The following is a 21,568-nucleotide window of genomic DNA, read 5'->3' on the forward strand; positions in this document are numbered from 1 at the left end:
GGAGCAGTAGGAGAAGTTATAGGGAGAGATTATATATAGGGGATAAATGAATCAAAATATTGCAAATTAATTCATTAATTTTATATTAGATTAAAATGTAATTTTATTTCATAATTTCAAAATGAACAGTACGAACGTCCCACTAATTTGGGCCCTAAAAGATTTGCATCCCCAACCATCTCCACCAGCTAATTTCAGAGACATCGCAGACTTAAACCTGTCCAACTCTCCCTTCCAAATTCTACCCAGTTGAATGTAGACCAACTGGAGACCCTTCATTGGGAAGCCAAGATGAGAGTAGACTCAGTTGCTACAGCACTTGAACTCAACATCATTGAGGGCCGTGTCATCTCCATTTCCTTGGGGTGTCTCCACCTTGGTTCTGATGCCACAGATCCCTATTTGGCAGGACTGGCTCCAGCCTCCGTATTTCCCCCACGATTGTCCAGATCCCTGGAGTATCGAATTGTCTGAGCACTTAAACATGATGTTGTTGGCGGCAGTGTCGTCACCGAGACCCTGAAATGACTCAACTCTCAAGGAGAAGGCGATGAGGAATCCGTTAGGACACCACACAGTGGAGGTCCACGAGCCCCACCTGATAGAGAAGAAGGAGGATGTGGTTAGTGGTGATGAGAAAAAATCCTAAGACCTTTGAACGAGGTGACCTGACCTGTAGGACGGGGCATAGGACTTTACGTCAGGTCTGACCAATTATCTATATAGGGGCATTGCTCCTGTCCTACGTTCTTCTGGGGAGTAAAGGGAACTTCTAATAAAATGAGAGTAAACGGGATTTTTAATCTGTAAAGTGGTATCCTCCCCACTCCCTTAATCTCCTAGTGATACCCCTCTCTATATACCCAAATTCCCTGCTATCCTCCCAGCTGCCTTAATTTTCCTTCCTATACACACCAGCATGTTGCTGAACTCCACACTGCCTTATACACCTTATATGCCCTTCCATATTCACCCCAATATCCTAATATATGTTTGGATAGCTCTGTACGTGTGAAGAAGAGACCTGTGAAGTTTGGACAGCTCTGTACATGTGAAAAAGAGACCTGTGAGGTTTGGGAAAGCTCTGTACATGTGAAAAAAGAGACCTGTGAGATTTGGAAAGCTCTGTGCATGTGAAGAAGAGACCTGTGAGGTTAGGAAAGCTCTGTACATGTGAAGAAGAGACCTGTGAGGTTTGGAAAGGTCTGTACATGTGAAGAAGAGACCTGTGAGGTTTGAAAAGCTCTGTACAGGTGAAGAAAAGACCTGCGAGGCTGTGAATGTTCTGAAGACTCACTCACCTTCCTTCAGCAGATTGAATTAAACGTTCCTTCTGACTGGCATCTTTGCTAACACAGTGCAGCCGTATCCCATTCAGAGCCGTATCATCCCCCATCCCCTGCTTCCCTTCCACCTGTATCAGGAATATCAGTTACAATGTATCCATCTCATATATAACTACTCATAACCCCTCAACCCATTAAACACGTCCCTGTCATTACAGTAAGTCACTTTGCTCCTACGTGGGACTGACCCTTTAACCCATTAAACATGTTCCTGTCATTAGGTCACTTTGCCCCTACGTGGGACTGACCCTTTAACCCATTAAACACGTCCCTGTCATTAGGTCACTTTGCTCTTACGTGGGACTGACCCTTTAACCCATTAAACACGTCCCTGTCATTAGGTCACTTTGCCCCTACGTGGGACTGACCCTTTAACCCATTAAACACGTCCCTATCATTAGGTCACTTTGCTCCTACGTGGGACTGACCCTTTAACCCATTGAACACGTCCCTCTCATTATGTCACTTTGCCCCTACGTGGGACTGACCCTTTAACTCATTAATAACGTCCCTGTCATTAGGTCACTTTGCCCCTGCGTGGGACTGACCCTTTAACCCATTAAACACGCCCCTGTCATTAGGTCACTTTGCTCCTACGTGGGACTGACACTTTAACCCATTAAACACGTCGCTGTCATTAGGTCACTTTGCTCCTGCGTGGGACTGACCCTTTAACCCATTAAACACGTCCCTGTCATTAGGTCACTTTGCCCCTACGTGGGACTGACACTTCAACCCATTAAACACGTCCATGTTATTAGGTCACTTTGTCCCTACGTGGGACTGACCCTTTAACCCATTAAACACGTCCCTATCATTAGGTCACTTTGGCCCTACGTGGGAGTGACACTTTAACCCATTACACACACGTCCCTGTCATTAGGTCACTTTGCCCCTACGTGGGACTGACCCTTTAACCCACTAAACATGTCCCGGTCATTATTACACTTTGCTCCTACGTGGGACCGACCCTTTAACCCATTAAACATGTCCCTGTCATTAGGTCAGTTTGCTCTGATCACAACGGCCATAATTAAAGGGAATGGAAATCGCAGGAGGGCGTTATAGTGAGGTTTGGGATTAAGGGGATAATGGGAAAGCAAAGGGGATTCTAATAGGGGGAGTAAGAGGGATTCTAATAGGGTGAGTAAGAGAGATTCTAATAAGGGGAGTAAGGGGGATTCTAATAAGGGGAGTAAGGGCGATTTTAATAAGGGGAATAAGGGGGATTCTAATAGGGGGAGAAAGGGGGATTCTAATAGGGAGCGAAAGGGAATTCTAATGGGGGGGGAATGGGGGATATTAATAGGGGAAGTACGGGGGGTTCTAATAGGGGGATAAGAAAAATATCTAATGGAGGGAGTAAAGGGGATATTTAGTAGGGAAAGAGAGTAATAGGGGGAGAGTAACGTGGATTTCTAATAGGGGGGAGTAAAGGGGATTTCTAATAAAGGGGAGAGAGTAAAGGTGATTTCTAATAGGGGGAGAGTAAAGGGGGTTTCTAATAAAGGGGAGAGAGTATAGGGGATTTCTAATAGGGGGAGAGAGTAAAGGGGATTTCTAATAAAGGGGAGTGAGTAAAGGGGGTTTCTAATAGGGGGAGAGGAAAGGGGATTTTTAATAGTGGGGAGAGTGTAAAGGGGATTTCTAATAAGGGGAGAGAGAAAAGGGGATTCCTAATAGGGGGAGAGTAAAGGGAATTTTTAATAGGGGGAGAGAGTAAAGGGGATTTCTAATAGGGGTGGAGTAAAGGGAATTTCTAATTGGGTGAGAGTAAAGGGGATTTTTAATAGGGTGAGAGTAAAGGGGATTTCTAATAGGGTGAGAAAATGTAAATGGATTTCTAATAGACATAGGGTAAAGGGGATTGTAGGATATTTAATAGGGGGAAGTAAGGGGGATTTCTAATTGGGGGAGAGTTAAGGGGATGTTTAATAGGAAGAGTAAAGGGAATTTCTAATAGGGGAGAGTGGAGGGGATGTCTGTACAGGTAAAACATAGGTCATCTCTAATAGGGAGAATAAAGGGGTTCCTAAATTAGGAGCTGTGGTAGGGGACATCAGGGGAAGTCTTGTATTTCCCATATATAGCACTGTATGTATGTTCCGGTGTCAGGTAAACACACCCCGTTTTTTTATGGAAAATTAAAGGGGTTTTCTAATAGGGTGGAATAAACGATTCATTTAATAGGTAAAGTAATGGGGATTTCTAAACGGGGGATTTCTCTAAGGTGGAATAAAATGATTTCTATTGGGGGAAATTAAAGGAGATTTATAAGAGGGAAAAGGGGTTTTGTCTGATATAAGATGGTAAAGGGGATATGTAATAGGAAGAGTTTAGGGCATTAAGTATTGGGAAAAGGAATTTCTAATACAAAGATTAAAAAGCATCATTCACAGTTAAAAAAAAGGAGATGTATTTGCAGTAATATGCTGGCCTCTGAAGTGGTCTTCGGATAAGTTAATTGATGTCACTCCGCCTGCAGAATTAGTGCCAGCAAAATCCCATATACATCACAACATACATTGCCATGCAAGAAATAATATTGTTAATATATTTATATATTTGTCTCACCTTGAGATCGAATCCTTTGACATGGAATCCTTCGGGACAATATTCATAGTCCCCCCACTTTCCCCAAGGACCTCCGTTGGAGACACTGATGACACTGGGTTTCTGCCCGTATCCTACTGAGAAGAGAGAGAGGAGGAGGAGGGATGAGACCGCCTGGAACATCATGGTGGGCTCTTGAGGAACTCAACTGGAGATGTCAAGAGATGTCAACTGCATTGTCTATTTATAGACCAACCCATCCAGAATGAGCCAACCCAATGCCGGATCTTCTCGAGTTAACACCTCCCACCCAACCCCCCTTCTGGATTTTGCAAGAACTCCTCTAACCGGTTGAAACTTGAGTAGCTTATTTGCCCAATTAGAAATCCCCTGTACAATACCACCATTATAATTTAATTTACTTTCTTTATTAGAAATTACAATGATTTCACCTTTTAAGACATCCCCGTTACTCTCCCCCTAACAGAAATCCCCTTTACTCTCCCCCTAACAGAAATCCCCTTTTCTCTCCCCCTAACAGAAATCCCATTACTCTCCCCCTAACAGAAATCCCATTTACTCTCCCCCTACAGAAATCCCCGTTACTCTCCCCCTAACAGAAATCCCCTTTACTCTCCCCCTAACAGAAATCCGTTACTCTCCCCTCACAGAAATCCCCTTTACTCTCCACCTAACAGAAATCCCATTACTCTCCCCCTAACAGAAATCCCCTTTACTGTCCCCCTAACAGAAATCCCATTACTCTCCCACTAAAAGAAATCCCCTTTACTCTCCCCCTCACAGAAATCCCCTTTACTCTCCCCCTAACAGAAATCCCATTACTCTCCCCCTAACAGAAATCCCCTTTACTGTCCCCCTAACAGAAATCCCATTACTCTCCCCCTAAAAGAAATCCCCTTTACTCTCCCCCTCACAGAAATCCCCATTACTCTCCCCCTAACAGAAATCCCATTACTCTCCCCCTAACAGAAATCCCTGTTACTCTCCCCCTAACAGAAATCCCCATTACTCTCCCCCTAACAGAAATCCCCTTTACTCTCCCCTCACAGAAATCCCATTTACTCTCTCCCTAACAGAAATCCCTTTACTCTCCCCCTAACAGAAATCCCCTTTACTCTCCGCCTAACAGAAATCCCATAACTCTCCCCCTAACAGAAATCCCATTACTCTCCCGCTAACAGAAATCCCTTTACTCTCCCCCTAACAGAAATCCCCTTTACTCTCCCCCTAACAGAAATCCCCTTTACTCTCCCCCTAACAGAAATCCCCTTTACTCTCCCCCTAACAGAAATCCCTTTACTCTCCCCCTAACAGAAATCCCTTTTCTCTCCCCCTAACAGAAATCCCATTTACTCTCCCCCTAACAGAAATCCCCTTTACTCTCCCCCTAACAGAAATCCCCTTTACTCTCCCCCTAACAGAAACCCCCTTTACTCTCCCCCTAACAGAAATCCCCTTTACTCTCCCCCTAACAGAAATCCCCTTTACTCTCACCTATTAGAAATCCCCTTTACTCTCCCCCTAACAGAAATCCCCTTTACTCTCCCCCTAACAGAAATCCCCTTTACTCTCCCCCCAACAGAAATCCCCTTTACTCTCCGCCTAACAGAAATCCCATTTACTCTCCCCTCACAGAAATCCCCTTTACTCTCCGCCTAACAAAAACCCCCTTTACTCTCCCCCTAAAAGAAATCCTCTTTACTCTCCCCTCACAGAAATCCCCTTTACTCTCCGCCTAACAAAAACCCCCTTTACTCTCCCCCTAAAAGAAATCCTCTTTACTCTCCCCCTAACAGAAATCCCCTTTCTCTCCCTCTTACAGAAATCCCCTTTACTCTCCCCCCAACAGAAATCCCCTTTACTCTCCGCCTAACAAAAACCCCCTTTACTCTCCCCCTAAAAGAAATCCTCTTTACTCTCCCCCTAACAGAAATCCCTTTTCTCTCCCCCTAACAAAAACCCCCTTTACTCTCCCCCTAAAAGAAATCCTCTTTACTCTCACCTATTAGAAATCCCCATTACTCTCCCCCTAACAGAAATCCCATTTACTCTCCCCCTAACAGAAATTCCCTTTACTCTCACCTATTAGAAATCCCCTTTACTCTCCCCCTAACAGAAATCCCCTTTACTCTCCCCCTAACAGAAATCCCATTTACTCTCCCCCTAACAGAAATCCCCTTTACTCTCACCTATTAGAAATCCCCTTTACTCTCCCCCTATTAGAAATCCCCTTTACTCTCCCCCTATTAGAAATCCCCTTTACTCTCACCTATTAGAAATCCCCTTTACTCTCCCCCTAACAGAAGTCCCCTTTACTCTCACCTATTAGAAATCCCCTCTGCTTTCCCATTATCACATTAATCCCAAACCTCACTATGAAGCCCCCGAGGGGTTTCCATTCCCTTTCACTATGTCCGTGTTATCAATCCTCTAAGAATTACCCTGTAAATCAGTCCTGCAGCCACTGCAGCCTTCTTATCCCGTTTAGGTCTGATCCCTTAGTGACGCCTTAATGAGAGCGGTGTCCCCGATAACCCCATAAAGTGATGAATGTTCCAAAATTCCACAATTAGCTTTTATCTGAAAACCATTTAATGGGTTAAAGGGTCAGTCCCACGTAGGCGCAAAGAGACCTCAGGACAATTACGTGTTTAATGAGTTAGAAAACCACACAGAAATTGCCCACAAGGTCATGATGACCTCGTGCTTGGTTTATAGGGTAGACAACAATGGACAATGGGTAGCTCCAGGATGTTGGCCAGTGGAAGAGAGCCAGGGAAGGTAGACCATGAGTTGATGGAGCTCCTCCATACTGCTGCGGCACAGTTTATTCGAGCATTTGCCCGTTCTGTGCCGCAGCAGTAGCCTGGCGCGCGCCCGAGAGTGACGGGCGCGCGCCGAAGCAGCGGAAGAGCGCCCTCCGATCGGGGCGCTCTCCCTACCGCTGCCGGGTCCGCCGGGTCCCCCGGAACCCCCTGCCGCTGTCCCGCGATCGCGGGACACCAGGGCTCCCTCGAGGAGCCCCTGGACGCGCGTTCAGGGGGCGCACGCTCCCGAAGACGCGTGACCGCGCGTCTATGACGCGCGGCACGCCGAGGGGCGGCCACTAGCAAGCCGGGAAATCTCCCGGCTTGCGGATCTGGCCGCAGTGTAATAAACTGTGTCGCCAGTGTAAATAAAGAGCTGAAGAGCTTCCCTCATTCCTTGTGCATGAGACCCTCAAGGAGACAAGATGGTGCTCTTGGCATCTCTCTAGCCCCTTCTCTTCTCCTTCCTTATGTGTGCGTTTAATTGCGTTTAATTACGTTTAATTACTGAGGCAAAACATAAACGTCGTTTGGTAGGTTTTTTTTACACTGTCGTAAAAACGTCAATCTCGCAGCTGGTTTACAATAGGGCTGGGCTTATGTTGTTTCAATGGGGAAAAAAATAGTCCGTAAGACATAGGAAAGGAATGAGGAAAATCAGATTTCAACAGAGGTGTGTTTTGGACCAAACACGTGATGTCTCGTTTCTGCGCCAGTGACCTCTCCGGGAGAAAATCCCGATCTATGGTAACGTAATGTGCAGGGATTTCTGTTTAATCCTTGGTAGAGAAAAACACTGAGGAGCTCTGATGACAATGCCAAATTTATAGATTAAATTTATAGATTTATAGATTAAATCTATACATATATGTGGATATAATACAAAATGTTAATAAAATCAAATAATAATACACTACAATTATTTGCTGTGCTGCACTACCCAATAGGTCCTCATGGACGTGAGATTGGTGTCGTTCGGGGAACGTAAAGTGATTCATAGAATGCAAAAGTAAATTCACACATAGTGCAATATTGTAATAAGTCCAATGTGAGGTAAGATGTAGGAGTAGTATTAACATCTCACATGTCTCAGTGAGAATAAAGTGCCTTAAGAGGTATCTACAATTTAATAAAACAGTGTAATTGAATATAAAAAAAGACAAACAATTGCCTATTAAGATTTGGGACATAAGCAGAACAAGTTCATCCAGTAGGAGTAAAATTGGATTCCTACTTACAGCAGAGCCGAATTAACAAGACCATAGAACAGATGGGAGAATGAGCTAGTAGAGCCCTCAAGTCCTCAAGCGCAAATATAACCACCCCATGCATTTCGTGACTTTGTTAGGGGCGTGCCTGTGATCAGTCAGGAAATCAATCATTTGAGTGACTGGAGCTATATCGGCCTTCAGGAGCTTTTGGCGATGTTGCGCTGTTTGGTGACGTCATCTGTTCACCGCGTGACCAGCGGGTCTGTGAGCACGGCGGCGGTGCTTGTCTGAGCAGCACGGAGCACCGGAGGACTCGTGTGACGTTCCCCGCAGAGGTCAATACACCTGTGGAGGAATTACACCTGTTCCATTGGTCTTGTTATTTCGGCACTGATGTAAGTAGGATTCCAATTTTACTCCTACTGGATGAACTTGTTCTGCTTATGTCCCAAATCTTAATAGGCAATTGTTTGTTTTTTTTATATTCAATTACACTGTTTTATTAAATTGTAATAGCTATTTGGTTATTCTTTGTATGTGTTTGAATTTTCATGCTTTATTTATTAGGGCTGCACTATGATTTTTTTCTTTGTCTTTTTTGTCTCTCGTGTTTGTTTGTCTTTGCTGTGAGACTTCAGTCAAGATTCTCCTCAGGAACTGTTTGGTAGCCGTGATTGGATTCTTCATCTGGTCAGAATTTATTCACTGAGTTATTTTATTGTATTTGCCGGCTGTTTGTTTTTTAAAGCACTTATCACTGCTTAGTGCATAGCCCCCTAAGTGAGATAAAAAGCCATTATAGCGTGATATTGCCTTCTGTGAGATTCACAAAGCAGTGATAAGTCTTTTAAGTGAGATAAATGCCTTTATAGCGTGATACTGTCTGCTATGAGATTCACAAAGCAGTGATAAGTGCTTTTAAGTGGGATAAAAAGCCATTATAGCACGATACTGCAGTGTTATCACTGCTTTGTGAATCTCACAACAGGCAGTATCACACTATAAAGGCAGGTATCTCACTTAAAAGCACTTATCACTGCTTTGTGCATAGCACCCAGAAAACCCACTTATCACTGCTTTGTGCATAGCACCCAGAAAACCCACTTATCACTACTTAGTGCATAACCCCCTATGTATTAAATAAACTTCTCATTATCCAACGAACCCTTGTTTGTGAGTTTGCAAACAGCGGCAGGAGTGTCACCCTGCCTGCGAATTCTCACAGACGCCTCAAGTCCTTCCAACCTCTATCCCGCTGCTCTTGGTCAATATTTGGCTGGTTGTATAACTTTGCATAGAAGGATTGCAGTAAATCCACTATCTTATTGGAACAGGTCTGTCTGATTCCCTGCCAGTCTTTAAGGACCGCTTATATGTGCATTTCATCTGTTATTTGCTACTAAATTAGCCAACCTTTTCCCCTGCTATATTCCCATATCGCATAAACCTTGCAGTGTTAGAGTTCAGGCTCGGCAGCTCTCTCTCGTGTAATCAGAACTCGAATTCCCTTTCCCTCGAGAGATATTCCTCCTTATTTTGTGCCTTATATTTAGAAGCTTTTTTCGCTGGTTGCATACATACAATATAATGTCACTTCTTTGAACTACTTTAGCCGTTTCCCAAAACAAGAGCTCTGCCCCCTGCTCTGCCTCCTGCTCAATGCCCTGGTCTGCCCCCTGCTCTGCCCCTGCTCAATGCCCTGCTCTGCTCCCCACTCTGGTCCCCGCTCTGCTCCCTGCTCTGTGCCCTGCTCTACGCCCTGCTCTGCCCCTTGCACTGCTCCCTACTCAATGCCATGCTATGCTACCCACTCTGCTCCCTGCTCTGCGCCCCCTTCTACATCCCGCTCTGCCCCCTGCCCTGATCCATGCCCCCTGCCCTGCAGGGAGTGGTTATATGGGGTAATAGGAGGAGTTATAGGGAGCGGTTATATATTAGAAGTGGGCAAACTATTATTCTTATTATTATTATATATAATGTAGCCAAAGGTGTGGCAAATGAAAAGTGAAAATCGCCACACCATGTAAAAATTGAGAAATTAGGTAGCTTCATTGAACATTTAAAAAAATACACATTGTTCGTCAGCACTATCACCTGCTGCTGCTTCCCTCACCTCAGCACTATCCCCTGCTGCTGCTTCCCACAATTCCGCACTTTCACCTGCTGCTGCTTCACTCACCTCAGCACTATCACCTGCTGCTGCTTCCCTCACCTCAGCACTATCACCTGCTGCGTCACTCACCTGAGCACTATCACCTGCTGCTACTTCCCTCACCTCAGCACTATCACCTGCTGCTGCTTCACTCACCTCAGCACTATCACCTGCTGCTTCCCTCACCTCAGCACTATCACCTGCTGCTTCCCTCACCTCAGCACTATCACCTGCTGCTTCCCTCACCTCAGCACTATCACCTGCTGCTTCCCTCACCTCAGCACTATCACCTGTTGCTGATTCACTTTGTTGACTCATTCAGACAGCGGAAACCAGCACACGCCGTCAGGAAAAATTTATTTTACTGTGTGAGCTGCAAACTCAACTTCGCCACACTTGTGGCGATTGGTGATAGGATTGCCCACCTCGGGGTTATATGGGGCAATAAGAGGAGTTATAAGGAGTGGTTATATAGGGTAATAGGGAAAGTTATAGGGAGAAGTTATATGGCATAATAGGAGGACTTACAGGGAGCGGTTACATGGGGTATTAGGGGAAGTTATAGGGAGCGGTAATATGGGCAATATGAGGAGTTATAGGGGCAGGTTATATGGGGTAATAGGAGGAGTTATAGGTAGAGGTTATATGGGGTAATAGGATGAGCTATAGGGAGCGGTTATATGGGACAATAGGAGGATTTATAGGGAGAGTTTATATAATGCAAAATTAGGATTTATAGAGAGGGGTTATATGGAGCAATCAGAGGAGTTATAAAGAGGGGATAAATGAATTTAAATATTAAAAAGAAATTTCTTTATTTTATATAAGTTTAAAGTTCAATTTTAAGTCACAATTTCAAATTGAACAGTACGAACGTCCCACTAATTTGGGCCCTAAAATATCTGCATCCCCAACCATCTCCACCAGCTATTTTTAGAGACATCACAGGCTTAGACCCCCCAACTCTCCCTCCGAAGACCTTCCCACTTCAATGTAGACCAACAGGAGACCATTCATGGGGAAGCTGAGAAGAGAGAAGATTCAGTTGCTACAGCAGGTGAACTGGACATCATTGAGGGCCGTGTCATCTCTTTTTCCTTGGGGTCCCTCCACCTTGGTGCGGATGCCACAGATCGATATTTCGCAGGACTGGCTCCAGGGTCCGTATGTCCCCCACGAGAGCCCAGATCCCTCTAGTATCGATTCGTCTGAGCACTTAAATATGATGTTGTTGGCTGCAGTGTCGTCCCCGAACCACTGAAATTTCTGTACTCTCAAGGAGAAGCCGATGAGCAGTCCTTGGAAACAGAAAACAGGGGAAGTCCATGAACCCCAGCTGAGAGAGAAGAAGGAGGACGTGGTTAGTGGTGAAGAGGAAACTTCCTAGGTTCTTTTGCAGAGGAGACCTAACCTGTTGGACGGGGCACAGGACTTTACGTGAGGTCTGACCAATTATCTATATAGTGGCATTGTCCCTGTCCTACGTCCTTCTTGGGAGTATAGGGGATTTCTAATAGGGTGATAGTAAAGGTGATTTTTAATCTGTAAAGTGGTATCACCCCCTCCCTTAATCTCTTGTGATCCCCCTCTCTATATACCCGAACACCCTGCTATCCTCCAAGCTGCCTTAATTTCCCTCCCTATACACCCCAACATGTTGCTGCCCTCCTCACTGCCTTATACACCACTCCTTATATTCCCCAACATCCTGTCATCCTAATAGTGTATATGTTTGGAAAGCTCTGTACATGTGAAGAAGAGACCTGTATGGTTTGGAAATCTATGTACATGTTAAGAAGAGACCTGTGAGGTTTGCAAAGCTCTGTACATGTGAAGAAGAGACCTGTGTGGTTTGGAAATCTCTGTACATGTTAAGAAGAGACCTGTGAGGTTTGCAAAGCTCTGTACATGTGAAGAAGAGACCTGTGTGGTTTGGAAATCTCTGTACATGTTAAGAAGAGACCTGTGAGGTTAGGAAAGCTCTGTACATGTGAAGAAGAGACATGTGAGGTTTGGAAAGGTCTGTATATTTGAAGAAAACACTTGTGATGTTTGGAAAGCTCTGTACAGGTGAAGAAGAGACCTGCGAGGCTGTGAATGTTCTGAAGACTGACTCACCTTCCTTCAGCAGATTGAATTAAACGTTCTTTCTGACTGGCATCTTTGCTAACACAGTGCAGTCGTATCCCGTTCAGAGCCGTATCATCCCCCTTCCCCTGATCTCCTTTCACCTGTATCAGGAAGATCAGTTACAATGTATCCATCTCATATATAAATACTCATAACCCCTCAACCAATTAAACAAGTCCCTGTCATTAGGTCACTTTGCTCATACGTGGGACTGTCCCTTTAACCCATTAAACACGTCCCTGTCATTAGGTCACTTTGCTCTTACGTGGGACTGACCCTTTAACCCATTAAACACGTCCCTGTCATTAGGTCACTTTGCCCCTACATGGGACTGACCCTTTAACCCATTAAACACGTCCATGTCATTAGGTCACTTTGTCCCTATGTGGGACTTACCCTTTAACCCATTAAACACGTCCCTGTCTTTAGGTCACTTTGCTCTGATCACAACGGCCATAATTAAAGGGAATGGAAATCGCTGGAGGGTGTTATAGTGAGGTTTGGGATTAAGGGAATAATGGGAAAGCAAAGGGGATTTCTAATAGGGGAGTAAGAGGGATTCTAATAAGGGGAGTGTAGACGGACGTTCACAGAGGTACACAATTGGAGACTTTATAAGGTGAAATTATAATAGGCTTTATTGTGCCTTTCCCTTTTCATCAGGAAACCATCCAAACACGGGGGGGAACAAAGCTTCTTTTCACTTGGGAGTATCTCTAGTGAAAATACCATGCAATTAATTCACAACTCCCTAAGTCAAGCATGTCTTCCAGCCCCAAAACATATAGCATGAAATAAGTAGATATAAGCAGTCTCTTAATTATGAAAGTCTTATCTGTTTCTTGCTGTACAGTAAGCTTCTCTGCTCTCCTGGAACCGCACCCGTGCGTGCACAGAAAATATCAACATCCAGGTTTAGAAGTCTTATTTGGTGTCTTGCAATCAGCTATGCTGGGCAGAGCTCAAGACCGGTCAGCTCCAGAGATGTGTGTTCCCTTGGTCAGTCTCTCCTGGGAGTCTCAAGAACACTCCTCTGTCATTCCAAAGGTCAGCTCTCATTCAGAGCTAAGGAGTCACTTCCTGTCTCAACAGACAGGCTTTTGTAAGCAATCTAGATCAGGCAGGTGGTGTTTATTAATTGACTACCATCAGTTAACCACCACACTGCTAGATTAAAGGCACATTACTTGAACAGGGATTACTCCCCTGTTACATACCTCCCCTGGTTGTGGGAAGCTCGTGCTTGCCATGGCCAAAGCCCATCCTTCCACTCTCATTCTAGATATCTCTGTGACTTGAATGAGAGTGGATGGAGGAAGAGAACCTTCAGTCCTGTTGGGATTGGAGCCCTTTCTCCAGTTTATTCGTGTCTCCTCCTGAATGTGTTTGAGATCAGCACCCCTCAGTCGCTCGAGTAGGACTTTCTCCAAGTATAGTCTTTTTTCTACGTGTGCGGTCATGAGATTTGCCTCGCGTCGGGTGCTCATCTTATTGTAGGCATACTGTATGGCAGCAGTTGCAAAGCGTTTAAAAACAGCCCTTTTCCCACTCAATGGGGTTGCTAGTTCAGCCCCTTTTAGATTAAGTTGCAATTCCACACCCACTTCCAGAGAATGTCCCATCTTTTCAGCTTCATCAGCTAAGGATTCTTCTGGTTTTAATTCAGCATGTGTACCTTCTTTTGTTGCTTGCTGGGTGGCTGAACGTTTTGCTAGTGCTTGTTTAGGTGGTTCAAATTTTGCAACCTTGTCTTTCAGATGAGCGGTATTCCCAACTCTCACTGTACCCTTGTCTTCATGGGTTTTTGAGGCTGTGGGATACTGACGCTTAGTCAGGGTCAATACTTGTCCTTGTAGTACTGTAATCTCATCTGCGAGAGATCCCTGTTTTTTGAGTGCATCTTGCAAGTCTCTTCTCAGGGAATCTGCATGCTTTGCTTTCCCTGAGCTTGCCTCCACATTTTTATTGCATTGTGAAGCTCTATTAACTTCTTTGCTTGGGCCACAGTTACTTGTTTCAGTTTCTGGACCTTCTTGTGCTCCCTTTTGTGCCGCGTCACCTGGGTTCTAAGCTTGGCTTTTAGCGTTGCTTTGGTGATGCTCAGGGTAGCCTTCAGTTTCTGATGCTGCTTTGTGGGGACATACTGGGACAATCTGCGAGAGATCCCTGTTTTTTGAGTGCATCTTGCAAGTCTCTTCTCAGGGAATCTGCATGCTTTGCTTTCCCTGAGCTTGCCTCCACATTTTTATTGCATTGTGAAGCTCTATTAACTTCTTTGCTTGGGCCACAGTTACTTGTTTCAGTTTCTGGACCTTCTTGTGCTCCCTTTTGTGCCGCGTCACCTGGGTTCTAAGCTTGGCTTTTAGCGTTGCTTTGGTGATGCTCAGGGTAGCCTTCAGTTTCTGATGCTGCTTTGTGGGGACATACTGGGACATCAGACGTTCCTGCAGCACTTGAATTTCTTTAACAGCCTGCAGATTGTCATCCTGCAGAGTTCGCTGCTTCTCCTCTGCCTTCTTGAGGTGCGTACGCAGACCTTGCAGTTGGTTCTGCAGTCGGTGCTCTGCTTCAAACTTTTCCTTGACTTCTTCTGTCAACTGAAAATTTTCTTCTTTCAGTTTTAAGTTTTCTCTTTTTAATTTTGAATTTACTCCTTTTTCAGTCTCTGTATTCTTCAGGGCTTCTTTGCAGTCCTCCTTCCATTTACGCACATCTATTTTGATAATGACAATCTCCTGGCGTGAGACTTCCTTCTCTAGGTTGAGGGTCTGAAGCTCCTTCTGAGAGACTTTGAGATCTGTACCAAGATTACCAATAGTTTCTTTAGCAATGTCCAGCTCCTCAGTGAGACTGTGTAGTTCCTTTCTGGAACCTTCCAGGTCTGTGCGGCAGCTGTTGGTCTCATGATGTGAGGCATCAAGTGCTCTGCGGAGTATCTGAAACTCTTTCTGAGATACGTCCACTTCTATCCGGACACTGTTGACCTCCTGTTGTGAGGCATTCAGCTCTATACAAAGAGTGTGAACCTCTTGCTGGAAGACTGTCATCTGCTTCAGTGCCTCCTCATACTTCCGCTTTAGCGTAGCCACCATTTTATCAGATTGGCTCTGCTTTTCATCCATGGCGGAAATAGTAGCCTTTGCAGTATCTAGCTCAGTCTTGAGATGGTCCAATTCTGTCCTGGCTAAAGAGTAAATTGTGAGCACATCTTTTTGTAGCCTCATGTTATTTTTCTGTAGCTCTGTGTTATCTGCTCTATCAAGTTTCAATTGTTCTCGAAGTAGATCACAGTCACGCCTGGCAATTTTCAGGGCGTCTTCAGGGCTGGTCAAGAGATCGTCACCCACTGGTTCCGGCTCTTCTTCCCTGGGATGACTGGTTGAGGGTTCCTCACTGTTGGCACCGGACAGACACTTCTTTGGGGTACACGACTTCTGCCTTGGGCCCTCTGGATATTCGGTTAACCGCGGGACGAATTCTCAATTTTCTCTAGGCTGCAGGGCAATGCGGTCCCCCTTTTGCTCCACAGGATCTGCGGACGTGTCTGTTCCTTCCACGGTAAGTGAAGAACTGCTTTCCTTTTTCTTTTTCCGCCTTTTTGATTTGGATGACACCGTCCCTTGAGGGATATTGGGGTCTCCATCTTCATTTGAAATTCTAGCGGCTTCATTATATACGCCAGGGTTTTCTTGCAGTTGCTTTAGCTGACAGAAATATTGGGTGATCTGCTGCTTCCGCTCTGTCTCCTGCTGATCATATTCGTCATCAAAGGGAGCGGTCTTTTCTGTTCGTGCCGAGTTCAGGCACCCCCACCATTCTTGGGGTGTTTTGTGGGTGTGACTCGGTTCGGGTTCCCCATAAGAGATGTCTTCCTCTTTATTGGACTGGAAGGGCCACTCTTCCGTGGGGTAGGGTTCATTACAGGAACGCTGCATCTTGTCCTCCATTATAAGGCTATCAGGCGTAATTTTCTTCCTGACCTCAGGAGGCGCTATTGCAGCTGTTGACACTTTATTTGCTAGAACCCCCAATTGTGGTAGTCCTACAGATGGGCATATTTTGCTTGTAGAGGTCGTAGCTCTCACAGGCATCTCTGTAGACTTTTCTTTCTTGGGAATTTTTTTTTTTCAATATCAGCAGTGCTGTGCATGCATTTTCTCTTATCAGGTATACAAGATGTGCAGTTGCTAGGTAAAAAAGTCTATTTGCTTTACACCATTTACTTGCTAGGTTTAAACTCTCATTTGGTATGCTGAATGTGTAGTTGCTAGGAAAAAACTTCTGTTTGCTTTACACCATTTACTTGCTAGGTCAATCTCTCCGCTTCAGCAACAGAATTTGGTTTTCTGCCTGAGTTCAGTAATTTTCAGTCTTATTTTTGGGTATTATGGCATTCACACTTCACACTTTGGGTGTCTGTTTTTGCTCCCAAGATATATATAGGCAGACTTTTTTTACTGGCAGAAAAAAAAACATTCTTTCATTCCCGGCATAATAGGCTTTATTGTGCCTTTTCCTTTTCATCAGGAAACCATCCAAACACAGGGGGGGGGGGGGGGGAACAAAGCTTCTATTCACTTGGGAGTATCTCTAGTGAAAATACCATGCAATTAATTCACAACTCCCTAAGTCAAGCATGTCTCGCAGCCCCAAAACATATAGCATGAAATAAGCAGATATAAGCAGTCTCTTAATTATGAAAGTCTTATCTGTTTCTTGCTGTACAGTAAGCTTCTCTGCTCTCCTGGAACCGCACCCGTGCGTGCACAGAAAATATCAGCATCCAGGTTTAGAAGTCTTATTTGGTGTCTTGCAATCAGCTATGCTGGGCAGAGCTCAAGACCGGTCAGCTCCAGAGATATGTGTTCTCTTGGTCAGTCTCTCCTGGGAGTCTCAAGAACACTCCTCTGTCTCTCCAAAGGTCAGCTCTCATTCAGAGCTAAGGAGTCACTTCCTGTCTCAACAGACAGGCTTTTGTAAGCAATCTAGATCAGGCAGGTGGTGTTTATTAATTGACTACCAGCAGTTAACCACCACACTGCTAGATTAAAGGCACATTACTTGAACACGGATTACTCCCCTGTTACAGGAAGTAAGGGGGATTCTAATAGGCGGAGTAAGGGGGATTCTAATAGGGGGAGTATGGGGGATTCTAATAGGGAGTGAAAGGGAATTCTAATGGGGGGAATGGGGTTATTAATAGGGGGAGCACGGGGGGTTCTAATAGGGGGATAAGAAAAATATCTAATGGAGGGAGTAAAGGGGATATTTAGTAGGGAAAGAGAGTAATGGGTAATTCTAATAGGGGGAGAGTAACGTGGATTTCTAATAGGGGGGAGTAAAGGGGATTTCTAATAAAGGGGAGAGAGTAAAGGGGATTTCTAATAAGGGGAGAGAGTCAAGGGGGTTTCTAATAGGGGGAGAGGAAAGGGGATTTTTAATAGTGGGGAGAGTAAAGGGGTTTACTCGTAAGGTTTACTCGTAAAGTGGAATATTTAATAGAGGCGAGTTTGGGGGATTGTAATAGAGGGGAGAAAATCTAATCGGGAGAGCGTGTAAAGGGGATTTGTAATAGGGGAGAGTAACAATGATTTCTTATAGGGGGAGTAAAAGGGGATTTGTAATAGGGAGAGAGAGAACAAGAGAACGAAAGAAAAAAAAAACATATAGGAAGCGCAGTAGAAACGGGTTAATGGCAAATTGACAACTTTATATTAAAAACAATCTTGAGAATAGTGTCCATATGATTGGAATCACTGGTGAGCGGTGATCGTAGCTGGCTGCTGCAAGCAGAGAGTCAAAAGAATAAACAAAGGTGAGTATAGCTGGTGCAAAATTGCAAAAGTGGATTATAGTGCAAGGTTGAAAATTTCCTAGGACCAGGGTGACGGCCCAAGATAGATGTACAATTCGGTGGGGGGTGGAAAAAAGGTAAAGGGGGGAGAGTGTATATGGGCCATTAATGAGCCACTACTGGATGAGCTCACCCAACCTCCGATCGTTGTTTTGAAACGGCATGTAGATTCCTCCCTGTAAATTCCTCCTCAGCCAGCTCCTCCAAGTCTCAGATGTAAGAGACCAACTGAACCCAGCCACACCGGGTTTCCGGGTATGGCGTCACGGCCGGACGTGACGCACTAACCCTTCCCGGCTACAGCAGGAACTGTTGAATCCTCCTCCGCAGCACAGATCGCCAGATGCAGACAGACACGCCAACAACAACGCCGCTTCCTCCAGGGCACACAGCAGTGCCAGATGAGACCAGCCAATAGGACAAATGGGAGCACAGACCCCTGGCTCCTCCTCCTACGCGTTTCACCATCAAAGTGGCTTCATCAGGGATACCATAGAGTAGAGATCATAGAGTTTATATACCCTTAGTGATAGCTGCACCAATTAAAAAAATCAGCATTGCATGTGTATTCACTTAATCAATTAAAACAAGGGGGTAAATGAACTCCTTCTCACAGTATGAAGAATGGATCATGTCACAAAAAAAAAAAAAAACACACAAGCAATTAAAATACACAATGATGTAATGCAATAAAATGAATAACAGTTAAAAAGATAAATACATATACAGTATATATATAAATGCTTTAAACATAATAAAACAATCACTTTATTTAAACATTTAATGGAATGAATTGCAGATCTAAATCAATCAATAAATAAAATTCTCACATCTATTATTGAAATGCTAAAAGATCCAGCTACTCATTGAGACCCCTTGGACTCAAGGTTTGTAATTTAAAAATCCAATAGGTCTCCTGTTTTCTGAGCCTCAAAAGTCTATCTCCTCTCATGTTGGTTTTCTCAATCTGTTCATTTCCCTTAATAGAGAGTCCGTCAATGCACATATTATGTTTTGTAAGGAAATGTCTTGAAACTCAATGGCCTACAAAATCTTTTAAAATATTTCTTCTGTGTTCTGTAGAACGTTCCTTTAAACTTCTTTTTGTTCTTCCTATGTAAAAAAAGGCCACATGGGCAGGTATGTAAATAAATAACATATTTGGTATTACAATTAATGAATTGTTTAATTTTGAATACTTCTCCTGTAGCGGTAGACATAAATGCAGTACTTTTGTTAACAATATGTTTACAGGTCAAACAATTAAGGCATCCACATTTGTAACATCTTCTCGGGCATGTCGGTAACCACATATTTTCTGGGTGTGGATCTTTTGTTAGAGTGTTTCCACACTTTCTCAAAACTGTTGGAGCTAAAACGTTTTTGAGGTTTTCTGCACGTTTAAAAACAATCTCTGGTTTATTTTTGAGGGTTTTTCCTAAAATTGGGTCATTTTGAATAATTCCCCAATGTTTCACTAGAATCTTTCTTATTTCATTAGAGGCCCCACTAAACTTTGTGATGAATAAACAATTGTTTCCATCAATGGGGTCAGTTTTCCCTTTCCTTACTTCTTCACTTTTTCCTTCAATTAGTGATTGTCGATTTTGCCCCCTTACTCTTGCTAAAGCAACATCCAATTTATCTTTTTTGTAACCCTTTGCCAAATTTTTTTTATATAATATTGCTGCTTGTTCCTCAAAATCAGAATCTTTTGTACAATTTCTACGGATTCTCAGGAGTTGACCATAGGGAATATTATTAATCCAAGACCTAGAATGGTTGCTTTTTTGGTCAAGGTAACTATTTGAATCAACTTTTTAAAAAAAGTTTTAGTCAAAATCTTTTTCCCTTCATTAAATAAAACTAAATCTAAAAAGTTAATCGATGTCGGATTATGTTCATGGGTAAAATGCAGATTGATATCATTTTTATTCAAATAATCATAAAATCTTAAAAGGTCTTCTGTTGTACCCCTCCATATTATTAAAAGGTCATCTATAAAAAGTTTATAAAAACAAATATTTTTGAGGAAGGGATTATTGTGCCAAATATTATCAATCTCCCATTTCCCCATGAACAAATTTGCAAAGCTAGGGGCAAATAGCTGTTCCAATGTTTTGTATATAAAATTTCCCTTCGAATAAAAAATAGTTAAGATTTCTAATAAAGGGGAGAGAGTAAAGGGGAGTTCTAATAGGGAGAGAGTAAAGGGGATTTCTAATAGGGGGAGAGTAAAGGGGATTTCTAATAGGGTGAGAAAATGTAAATGGATTTCTAATAGACATAGAAAAAGGGGATTTCTCATAAGGTGTAATATGTGGGATATTTAATAGGGGGGGAGTAAGGGGGATTTCTAATTGGGGGAGAGTTAAGGGGAGTTAAAGGGATTTTTAATAGAAAGAGTAAAGGGAATGTCTAATAGGGGATCGTGGAGGGGATGTCTGTACAGGTAAAACAGAGGTCATCTCTAATAGGGAGAATAAAGGTGTTTCTAAATTAGGAGCTGTGGTAGGGGACATCAGGGGAAGTCTTGAATTTCCCATATATAGCACTGTATGTATGTTCCGGTGTCAGGTAAACAGACCCCGTTTTTTTATGGAAAATTAAAGGGGTTTTTTAATAGGGTGGAATAAACGATTAATTTAATAGGTAAAGTAATGGGGATTTCTAAACGGGGATTTCTCTAAGGGGGAATAAAATGATTTCTATTGGGGGAAATTAAAGGAGATTTATAAGAGGGAAAAGGGGTTTTGTCTGATATAAGATGGTAATAGGAAGAGTTTAGGGCATTATGTATTGGGAAAGGGAATTTCTAATACAAAGATTAAAAAGCATTATTCACAGTTAAAAAAAAGGAGATGTATTTGCAGTAATATGCTGGCCTCTGAAGTGGTCTTCGGATAAGTTAATTGATGTCACTCCGCCTGCAGAATTAGTGCCAGCAAAATCCCATATACATCACAACATACATTGCCATGCAAGAAATAATATTGTTAATATATATATATGTCTCACCTTGAGATCGAATCCTTTGACATGGAAACCTTCGGGACAATATTGATAATCCCCCCACTTCCCCCAAGCACCTCCGTTGGAGACACTGATGAATTTGGGATTCTGCCCATGTCCTACTGAGAAGAGAGAGAGAAGGAGGAGGGATGAGACCACCTGGAACATCATGGTGGGTTGTTGAGGAACTCAACTGGAGATGTCAAGAGATGTCAACAGCGTTGACTATTTATAGACCAACCCAACCCAGAATGAACCAACCCAATGCCGGATCTTCTTTAGTGTACCCCTCCCACCCAACCCCCCTTCTGGATTTAGCAGCAACCCTTCTAACCAGTTGAAACTGGGAGTAGATTTTTTGCCAAATTAGAAATCCCCTGTACAATACCACCATTTTAATTATTTTACTTTCTTTATTAGAAATTACAGCTTCTTTACCTTTTAAGACGTCCCTTTTACTCTTCCCCTAACGGAAATCCCCT

General features: G+C 43.6%; 2 protein-coding genes across 2 annotated transcripts; both read right to left on the reverse strand.

Moving 5' to 3' along the window:
• Positions 1 to 303: 303 nt before the first annotated feature.
• LOC142471186 (vitelline membrane outer layer protein 1-like) lies at positions 304 to 4,085 on the reverse strand. The gene is made up of 3 exons (XM_075577974.1): positions 3,921 to 4,085; positions 1,302 to 1,414; positions 304 to 598 (listed from the first exon to the last, which is right to left on the reverse strand). Exons 1-3 carry the CDS (start codon positions 4,083 to 4,085, stop codon positions 304 to 306), a joined length of 573 nt encoding a protein of 190 aa, XP_075434089.1.
• A 6,967-nt stretch (positions 4,086 to 11,052) lies between these two features.
• LOC142470846 (vitelline membrane outer layer protein 1-like) lies at positions 11,053 to 21,262 on the reverse strand. Its single transcript, XM_075577645.1, has 3 exons — positions 21,093 to 21,262; positions 12,209 to 12,321; positions 11,053 to 11,426 (listed from the first exon to the last, which is right to left on the reverse strand). Exons 1-3 carry the CDS (start codon positions 21,255 to 21,257, stop codon positions 11,132 to 11,134), a joined length of 573 nt encoding a protein of 190 aa, XP_075433760.1. The 5' UTR covers positions 21,258 to 21,262; the 3' UTR covers positions 11,053 to 11,131.
• Positions 21,263 to 21,568: the final 306 nt, after the last annotated feature.

This window comes from Ascaphus truei, chromosome 20 (assembly GCF_040206685.1).
Source record: "Ascaphus truei isolate aAscTru1 chromosome 20, aAscTru1.hap1, whole genome shotgun sequence".
Taxonomy (NCBI): Eukaryota; Metazoa; Chordata; class Amphibia; order Anura; family Ascaphidae; genus Ascaphus; species Ascaphus truei.

Excerpts from the sequence above, each read along its gene's own strand:
- LOC142471186 (XM_075577974.1), bottom strand. The coding sequence starts at position 4,085 with ATGATGTTCCAGGCGGTCTCATCCCTCCTCCTCCTCTCTCTCTTCTCA. Across the intron at positions 1,415-3,920 it reads TCAAAGGATTCGATCTCAAG|GTGGAAGGGAAGCAGGGGAT; the intron begins GTGAGACAAATA and ends TTCCTGATACAG. Across the intron at positions 599-1,301 it reads ATTCAATCTGCTGAAGGAAG|GTGGGGCTCGTGGACCTCCA; the intron begins GTGAGTGAGTCT and ends CTTCTCTATCAG.
- LOC142470846 (XM_075577645.1), bottom strand. The coding sequence starts at position 21,257 with ATGATGTTCCAGGTGGTCTCATCCCTCCTCCTTCTCTCTCTCTTCTCA. Across the intron at positions 12,322-21,092 it reads TCAAAGGATTCGATCTCAAG|GTGAAAGGAGATCAGGGGAA; the intron begins GTGAGACATATA and ends TTCCTGATACAG. Across the intron at positions 11,427-12,208 it reads ATTCAATCTGCTGAAGGAAG|CTGGGGTTCATGGACTTCCC; the intron begins GTGAGTCAGTCT and ends CTTCTCTCTCAG.